This window comes from Aythya fuligula, chromosome 11 (genome assembly GCF_009819795.1).
Source record: "Aythya fuligula isolate bAytFul2 chromosome 11, bAytFul2.pri, whole genome shotgun sequence".
Taxonomy (NCBI): Eukaryota; Metazoa; Chordata; class Aves; order Anseriformes; family Anatidae; genus Aythya; species Aythya fuligula.
This window is the reverse complement of record NC_045569.1, coordinates 1,081,077-1,090,420: the sequence shown is the minus strand read 5'-3', so window position 1 is coordinate 1,090,420 and position 9,344 is coordinate 1,081,077. Positions and strand designations below refer to the sequence as shown.

The 9,344-nt window shown below is 37.5% G+C and overlaps 1 protein-coding gene across 1 annotated transcript; it reads right to left on the bottom strand.

Annotated features, from left to right (window-relative positions):
- Window positions 1-288: 288 nt before the first annotated feature.
- On the bottom strand, window positions 289-8,816 carry SLC24A5 (solute carrier family 24 member 5). The gene is made up of 9 exons (XM_032194571.1): window positions 8,687-8,816; window positions 8,249-8,428; window positions 6,768-6,851; window positions 6,575-6,678; window positions 6,152-6,252; window positions 5,090-5,370; window positions 4,159-4,365; window positions 1,194-1,295; window positions 289-655 (listed from the first exon to the last, which is right to left on the bottom strand). Exons 1-9 carry the CDS (start codon window positions 8,814-8,816, stop codon window positions 333-335), a joined length of 1,512 nt encoding a protein of 503 aa, XP_032050462.1. The 3' UTR covers window positions 289-332.
- Between the last annotated feature and the right edge of the window lie 528 nt (window positions 8,817-9,344).

Below are 9,344 nucleotides of genomic sequence, written 5' to 3'. Positions count from 1 at the left end.
TAGTGGGATTTGTTTAGTGTTTTCTGATTTTTATTTCCCTCCCAGCATGTATCAGCATCGTAATGTAAAAAATAGGTGTCCTTTTTCCAGAGTTTTGGTTTTATATGCTTGTTGTTGTCATACTGTAATTCTTGACTCTAAAGGAAAGGGCTCCAATTAGGCTGTGATGTTTCTGTTCTACTTAATATTACTTTAATGCCGTGACTTAGTTCTGTAAATAAGATCTAGAGCCCAATGGGAATTTTGGATTTTTTTTTGTAATTTGACTAAATGAAGAAACTGATCTTTCTCTTCTGCTTTTATTTTTTCATCAGTATAATCACTGATTAAAACTAGTTACCACAGACCCTTGTAGGATTGTTCCCTATGATGCCAAGTTCATATAAAATTGATAATATGGTAAATACTAAGTACAGTACAAGACAAATTGCTCCCAATTTTTTATCTATTTTCCAGCCATTCAGGTGAATTGCCAGAAAAATAAAAACAACTGAACAGATGAGAGAAATGGCTGTGTATGTCAAACCACTGCTGTTCACTTCTATGGGTCCTGTTGTATTTATGAAGGCAGTTTTTATAAACCAGGGTATTCCCAAACAGAGCATATCAAATACGTTGGATCCTACGATGTTAGACATAGCCATATCTCCATTTCCTGTAAAACAATAAATACAAATAAGCCTGCTTAGTTGTGCACTGTGAAATTGCCAAACTGTTTTGGAGGAACAGACTGTTGGTCCTCAACCTCAAAGAGTAAAACAGTGTTTTTAGCCTTTTTGTTCTAAGAACTATAGATACGATTCCACATACCATAGTTTTGGGTACCACAAACATAAAAATGTCTCCCTAAATCAACAGCACCTGCAAACTTGCACTTAAAATAAGCTAGACAGGTTATTCTAAAATCCAGTTATCTTTAAAATACCAAGACCTACAGCTGTGTTTTGCAGTAAAACTGCTAACGTGCTTAACAGCAAACCAAACCAATCTAGAATACTTTTCAGAGAGGTTTTGAAATGGCTGAACCACAGCTTCTTTGGGTAAGCTATCTTATTTATTAGTAGCAAACTAAAATCTAGAGTTTGGAGCAAAAATTTTAAAGTCACTCCTTGAATTTCCAAAAATGTTAATTTTTTTCCATAGTACCTTTTAAACATATCTATTGAAATGAGCCTGAATACCAAAAGCTTTACCTTTTCGAGCCACCAGAACACTTGCAACTGTATCTGGTAAGCTTGTTCCTGCTGCAAGTAAGGTGAGACCCATTACTGACTCTGGAATTCCCAATGTTTCACCTGTAGTTGGTAAATAATGGTAGAAAACACAAGTATAGTTTTAGCTTGTTTCATCCAAAAAATTTTCTTTGGACTTTCCTTGCTGGAGAAAAGATTAGTGATCATACAATAATTCCAAGAGGAATCTGATCACTAGCTTAATGTGACTAAATATAAAGTGACTGAACCATGAAGTATTTAAAAACAAGAACAAAGGAATGTCATCCTGTTCTTGTTCTTCAGTCAAATAAAAAGGAACTGTGATATAGTAACCATCTGATTTTACAACTTTCTCAGAGAATTGAGAGGAAGGTCTCCACTGTTCAAAATGGTATGAATTATGAATTGCTCTTTCAGACACAGCAGAAGTTTGAATACCTAACATTTTTGGTTTTGAGCATCTCATCATTAGTGCTTGAACGTGTTTTGAAGCAATAACTCTTATAATAAAACATTTACTCTTCAAAGGGTGAGAAAAAAGCACATGACTTTCATAGGGAGGAGGGTCATTAAGATCGTTACTGTAATACTGTCTCAACTACATGACTTCGTTCCAATTAGAAAGCTCAAGTTTTTTAGTTCTTTTGCTGAATTTGGAAGAAGCATAATGAAGAATTGTTATATGACTTAAGTATGAGTGATTCTTTAGAAGCATTTTTTCAGGTAAACACTTTAAGAATAGTTTTAAATGGTTATTAAAACAGCAGCCTACCTCTCACCCCTGTTTTTAGTACCATTTGTGCTGAAAGAGTATTAGTTTCTCACTTAAAATATAGTGATTCAGGTCTTCAAAACTGTTTTGGTTGCCTTTAGTTCTACGTACCATTCACAACCATCCACATGCTGAAGTTCTTGATACTTCTGTTCAAACTGTTACATAATTACAGTTTTTCTTAAACTTTTGTTCACTAAACACTTTTTTTTTTCTGTTGAAATCTGAATTTTTGCTTACAATGTTTTGACACCAATAAGAACAGTTTTCTCAAAATAAGAGGTGGTATGCTGTAAGCTAGCTCAGCAATGATTGCCTAGTACATACCAGCTTAGTTTAGATCGCCTCAGTAAATTTATGTTTGAAACTTATGTTCTGTTCAAAGGGACTAATGTGATCCTGTTGTAAACTTTGTACTGGTATTTTCGTCACTCCTAATGTAAGAGATCTGTAGGATGGAGGGACCCAACATGATCAGCTTTTGTAAACTAATCTAAGCAAATGAAGGTGAAATATGAATGAAGCAGCTTTACACACCCAACAGTAGTGTCTAGCCCTCTGAAGGTTATGATAGAATCTAAACTCAGGTGAATCTTTTTTATTTTTTTTATTTTTTATAGATTAATCTTCTAGTTAAAATGTAAGGTTGTTTTTTTCTTTTCTGTTCTTTTTCTGGCAATTGACCATAAAGAGAGAGTGGTCTTACTTTTCTAGCCTTTGTTTCATTTTGTGTATCAGTAGCAATATCTTGCTATAGTAATGAAAATTTCTTTGCTAGTAACAAAAAGGTGTATTAAATTAGGTTTGTTCTTGACCATTAAAATGTAGTCCCCTGCTATGAAACACATTCTCATAGGCCATTTATGCAATGATAGAATATTTTTGAGTCACCTTTCATGAAAAACCTAGATTTGAATATATATATATATATATACACACGTGTAATTTTTAGAGTTTTAATGTGTAAATAGAGCATATTTGACCTAGAAGTAGTGGGACAAAGACCCCAAAGCTGCTTGTGATGACTTCAACGTGGACTAACACTAACACACTATTTGAAACTCCAGTGTACCTGCTTTCATATGAATTAGTGTTTTGTCTGGAAGAATGGCAATAACTTTTGTTTGGATCCTGTTTCAAAGTCTTCTAGCATTCAGACAGTAAACCTTTGCTTTTTAGATACAAGTGGAAAAAATTTTGACAAAGAAGTGAACCTGCTGGGTGTTATACCCAGAAATCTATTAGTAATTTCTCACAGGTCTACCTTTGTGTAGGTCTATGTCTGCAGTCAACATTTATTGAATTTAATTTGAAGACAATTTAGGATGCTGAACTAGCAGAATACTGAGATAGGATTGGTGAGCTACAATGCGGAAATGGCAAGCTTTGTGCAATTTCTTTCTTGTTTAGTGGTTTGTTTTCTGCTTGTTCTTAAAATTAAAGACTTTTTCTTAAGCTGATTGGAGAAAGAGTGAAATGAGGAAACTTTTAATACTTCAAGAAATTTTTTAAAAAGTTGTTTTTACACTCTTTCACACCCTTTCCCTCATTTAAAAGCAGTGCTTTTACTGCTTGACTTTATGATGCGGATTTTTAAGAGATACAGACATACCTGCACACCCAAGAATGTTTAATGAAAATACAGCACTATAGTTAAAATAATACAAAAACTTGGGCATCTTTTTTGGCAGTTCATTTAATGCTGAGTCTCTTATTATGGTGTCCAAGAAAACTATAGGTATAGAAATAATGGATATTTTTACAAACACCTGAACCTTTAATTCCAGTCTTGGTGGCTTACATGTGTGTCAGACTTCAGCTTGATGAATTTATTGCTGTGTATCTAATTGTTTCACTTCATGAAGCAGTTTAATGAAACTGTCCTTTTAAATATAGGCTGTTTTTTGTAGCTTTGTAAACAAATTCCCTTTCATGTGATGATAAGCAGTCTGAAGCAGCTAAATTTTAAAGTAGTTTTCATTAGATGGAAGGAAGCAAATGAAGCAGTCAAACATTAGGGTTTTTTGTTTTTCTAAGACAAATATGTGTTGCTAAACTAACTGTTAATTGTAAAAAAAAACTTTGCAGATAAAAGAATGTGTGTTTTTTTTTTTTTTTCCAGTGATTTTTCATTGGCTGCTTCTGTACAGCAGCAGTAGTTAAGGTACCTACCTGCTATTGTTATCATCCATACAAGAACGTAAGTCATTGCAGAAATCCATGCTGCTGACATTAAAAATGTCACCATGAACCAGTTTCTCCAAAACCGTCTTCTGCAATCTGGTGTAGTCAAATAGAGTAGTGTAATAATAGGAAGAGATAACACCCACAAAATTCTCTTCATACCCACTTCAGGCATGGTGAAGACACTTGGATGATCTGTTGAGGAAGTAACTATTTTAAACTGTAGCATTATGTTTGAATAATTAGTATACAGTCATACTATTTGCTTCTACTTGTGAGAATACTGGAAAAAGGTTAAAAAAAAAAAATAACTCTTTGTGATGTTGTAACTGTTGTCTTCTTAGTACCTATAACACACTTGACTAAACTCTGAACTCAAATATTCTTTATTACCGTGTCACTAGGAGGGAACAAAGGTGGATGAAAAAATTTTTTCTATAAGGTTTATGTAAAATGTTTGCCAAGATTTAGTACCAGCTGCTGATTTGCTGAAGTGAAGAGGAAAAGTGATCTGTGGCCCCATTAGAGCTATCGCTTTACTTCTGCTATAATGCATATTTTGGATAACAAATTGGCCATTTGTCATAAGAATACAATATAAGTACAGAAGCAGCATGTGTTTCAGCTGATACTGCGTTTTACAGGCTGAGTTGCTGGGAAGTTTCAAATATGCACAGTAACAACTGATGTTCTATTACTGACACAAATAAGCAACTCCCCTAGCATTCCTCTAGTAACTAATATAAATATCACAACTATGATTTTACATAATGTTATATTCTAGGGAAGATTAATGATTTACTTAAGTACTATGCTAGAGTTCTTTTGTGAACAAAATCTGAATAATATCTCAAACCATACTCTTTTTTAGAACTGATGCAAACAGGCATATAGTGTTTAAATTTAATAATACTTCTACCTTCAGAGATTTCATCAAGCCCATGCAAGCTTGTTGAACGTTGAGAATAATCCATCTCATCTTGAAAAATTCCACTATCTGTTCTTGACTGTTGACGAATTAGAGGTCCACTGTCTTCCCACCCAGCCAATGGTTGCTGCTCAGCATTCTCTTCCATAGCTTTTGTAAAACATGAACAGCAGGGACTGAACCTTTTCATGAGGCATTGGTTGATTTTAATGTCAAAACATAGTACCAGAATATAACACCCATATATTAATAATAAGGAAGCACTTTCATACCTAGAGTGGAAAAAAAAAAGAAAAAAAAAAGATTTTACATAACTTGTAATATATATTAATATATAAAAATAAACTCATTAAAATGGCTGGCATAAGAAGAGAAAAAACTTGCATGAATTGTGAAAGGCAAAAACAAAAGCATCTATTTGCACTTGTATGGGCAGTGTCATGGAAGTTTGTGTCTCCATGTCTTTCAGTAGTTTGATTCATTCCACTCCCCTGCAGAATCTTGTCTGTGCATTGTATAGCTGCATGTTTTCCAGGGGAACTTACTGAACAACTGATGTTTGCAAAATTGAGTCTTATATGATGGTTATGGAGAGGTATAGAACGTGTTATTCTGAGTAAGAAACTTCAGGAATATAGTACTGGACCTGACTGTCCTGAGACAACAGGAGTTTCAGTGTTGACTGAAGCGTGTTAGTATCAGAAGCTCATGATTTGCTTCTGAGATATGTTTTCTTAGTGGTAATGCTTTTAAAGGAAAGCTTCTAAAAGAAGCAAGCTCTGAAGACTAACTGCTGTGCTAAACCAGGTATGACAGAAATTCTGAAGTTTGTACAGAGAAACCTATGCAGATCACACTTTATAAATATGCAGGGTTTGAATGTTTAGGTAATAATCTTTACAATCATTGTAACTTTCTATATTTTTAAAGCCAACAGGATGTTTGTTTCTATTAGTGAATGGCAGTTCAGGCTTCTTGAAGTTTTTTGTTGTGTTTTAACACTGTTTCACTAATCTCCAGTCAACATGAACTCAACACTACTCATGCTCTTACCAGTAAATTCTGCTGTCAGATATCATCGCAAGGACCGCCGCTACACTAATTGTATATGCCAGGCAGTCTCTAAACAGCGGCCAACAGGATAGCCTTGAAACCTGCAGATCACAGATTCATTCACATTTTTTTTAAATTTGTCTGTAATACTTTCACTAAGTGCTGTAAATGCTGCATCAATATGTTGTTTCTATATTATGTACAAATTTAAGATTCTTAGGAATGACTTAAGTATGATATTTAACAAGTTAGTGTTTTTAAAACTTTCATAGCAACTTATCTTAAAACAGATTACATGCTGGTTTTGCTACTAAATAATAAACTTGACAGTTGTCATAGTAAGTCTCTCTTGACTTTTGTTGGCAAAACAGAAAGGATAACCATTTGGTTCTTAGGTATGGAATTATCGAAGTTGATACATACCACATTAGAAAGCAGCCCACAAGCTGCACAAATCCCGAGAAGATTATAGATCGCTGATCCAAGGATGGTGCTAATGCCAATATCTCCCTTTGTCACGAAGACTCCTACAAGCAAAATGACTCGGGTATGTTCCAGTTCAGCAGGCAAGGTAAAGAATTCTGGATTTTGAGGAGTCAAAGCATGTATCTCTTACCTAGAAAAGCAGTGACAAGCTCTGGAGCTGAGCTTCCAGCAGCCATAAAAGTTGCTCCAGCAACATCCTGAGAGAGGCCAAGGCCTGAGGATAGAGTATAAAAATACTCTATTTATAAATATATAAAAATATTCTTTAATAATAAAATTAAAATTAAAAAACTTCAGTAGTCTGTACCCATTACATGCATTAGTATATGGTGTTAAAAGCTACTGCAGTTCAATGAAATGAACTTCGCTTGCTTTCATACAGCTAATGCATTTATTAGAAATGACCAAAATGTATTGAAAGTGTAGCCTCATTTATTGGGCTAACTTACTCCCAGCTTTATTACAGAAAATAGTTTAAATACTAGAAAAGGAGCACTGATAGTACAAGACATTTTGGCATGACCTTAAAATGTAAAATAGGCATACTTATGTAGGATCTGACTTTATCATAAGGATAACAATTGCAGGGAGATTCCTTGGACTACAGTGTGATAAGGCTACATGATTCAAGTCAAGTCTATTTCAAGGGGAAGCTGTGCTCCTGTGTCTTAACATACCAGAAACATTAGGTAAATTCAAACCAATGCTTGGATGAGCCTGTCTTGATTGAAGGCAGTAAGATTTTTGTTCTGGTAAGTTGTCTGTTTCAGAAATTTAACTCTCTTTTTTGATCAAGGTGTGCGCACTAAGAATGGGCAAGTATGTTTAACTATGGAATGACAATCTAACATTTATTGTCAGTAAAACAAAACAAAACAAAAAAACTAGCTCTGTAGCAGTGCTTAAGCTTAAATTTCCTGTAAGTGGTCCGATCTGGAGAATGCGTTCCAGTTCAGGGATGAATTTCCCTAGCTTTTTAGTTTGTTTATTTTTTAATTCTGTGCAATGAAAAGCTGAACTCTCAGCCAAGACCATCGTTTTAATTCTGTGGTCTGCTGAACCCAGGGAAATTACCACAGGTTAATGAGATTTCACAGAACTGCTGTAATTATATTTCTTTCCTTTCTGTGTCATGCCTTTTATATCTAAGCAGTTGCTCATACTGGTACTTGTTCAGTACTTTGAAAAAAATACCAAAACTTCAGCAAGGACATTAATTCCCATGATTTAATATAGGAGAGGTTTGGGATTTTTTCCTTCCCCTTTCCCCCTCTTAACTTTACTGGTAACATAGATTTATTTACAGCTACTCACCTAAAGTTATATATATTGTCAGTTTTAATTAATCCTGAGGAAATTTTAAGATTTTCTTCCAGGTATAAGGAAAGCACATTTTAAATAAATGCTTAAGAGGAGTGTAATCAGAGTTTATTTTTCAGTACGGTGTTGATATATTGCATCGAATTAAATGTTGTATTGATAGAGTCTAACTGTGCAGGAGACTCAGAACTTTAGTTTGGTCTCCAGAGCACTCCAACTTCGACACTTTTCAAAGAGAATGATCTACACAGAGCTTAATTTTTAAAGGAAAAAGTAAGGATGTTCACTTACATTCACTAATGATCTCTAGGGAAGGCAGGAAGTAATCATCGCACACAATGGACACAGCCAAAAACATGTAAAGTATAATTATGAAATAGATAACGATTCCTCCATCCTTTCTCTCCTGTGATGTAAAAAATCCCTCAGGAAACTCCGATGAAGAGGAGAGGACACAGTTCGTCCTGTTTTCTGAAAAGTGAGTACAAGGGCGTTACACATCCCCATGCCGCGTAGCTCTCAGGCAGCAGAGCGGCGTGTGCTCCACACGCGGGCTGCCTTCGGTGGGGCTCTTTCTCTCAAAAGGGGTTTATCTGCCTCGTAGGCTCCAGGGCAGCCTCAGGAGAACCGCTGGAGTCGCCGCGGTGGGAGCAGGCTCGCACCGGCGGCAAAGCCCGCGGGCAGAGCCCCTGAGGGGCAGCCGCTGAGGGCTCAGCTCCCGGCTCCTACCTGCGTCCGCGGCCGGGCTCTGGGCCCGCGCTCCCCGCGGCGGCGGCTGCCAGGCCGCCAGCAGCAGCGGCAGCAGCAGCAGCGCCCGCGCCACCCGCCGCCTCCATCGCCCCTCGGCTCCCGCTCGCATCTCGGCGGTGCCGGAGCGGCTCTGAGCGCCGGGAGAAGGGAGGCGGCCGGGGTTGGGGCCCCGGACGGTCATGTGAGGGCCGGGACCGGTCCTCCCCCCGCGCCTCGTGGGGTCCCGGCCCCGGGCTCCCTCAGGGCGCTGCCGCTCCGCCGGAGCCGCGAACCGCTCACCGGCCCCCCCGCTCCGAGTGCCTGCCCGGGGGCTTCATCTTAGGCTCCCTCAGGAGCCGATGGGTACCGCTGTCAGGCTGTCACCGCTTCCCTCTCCACATCCTCCTCTCCATTTGAGGAGATGGAAAGTTAATTCAGCCTGTTCTGACAGAAGCTGTGTCTTTTTTTGTGCCAATTTCTCTGTGTTCCCACCGATTCCACCAAAATTCCTGTCAGGCTGTGCGAATACTGGCCTTATTCCCCCTTGGGTGGAAGAGATGTTCATGCTGTTTAGGTAAACTAGTCGGCAAGAGCAAGGCTGAGACCGACCACACAATCCTTCCCTTCAGAGCTGGTTAACTAAAATTCTTTGTCTGGT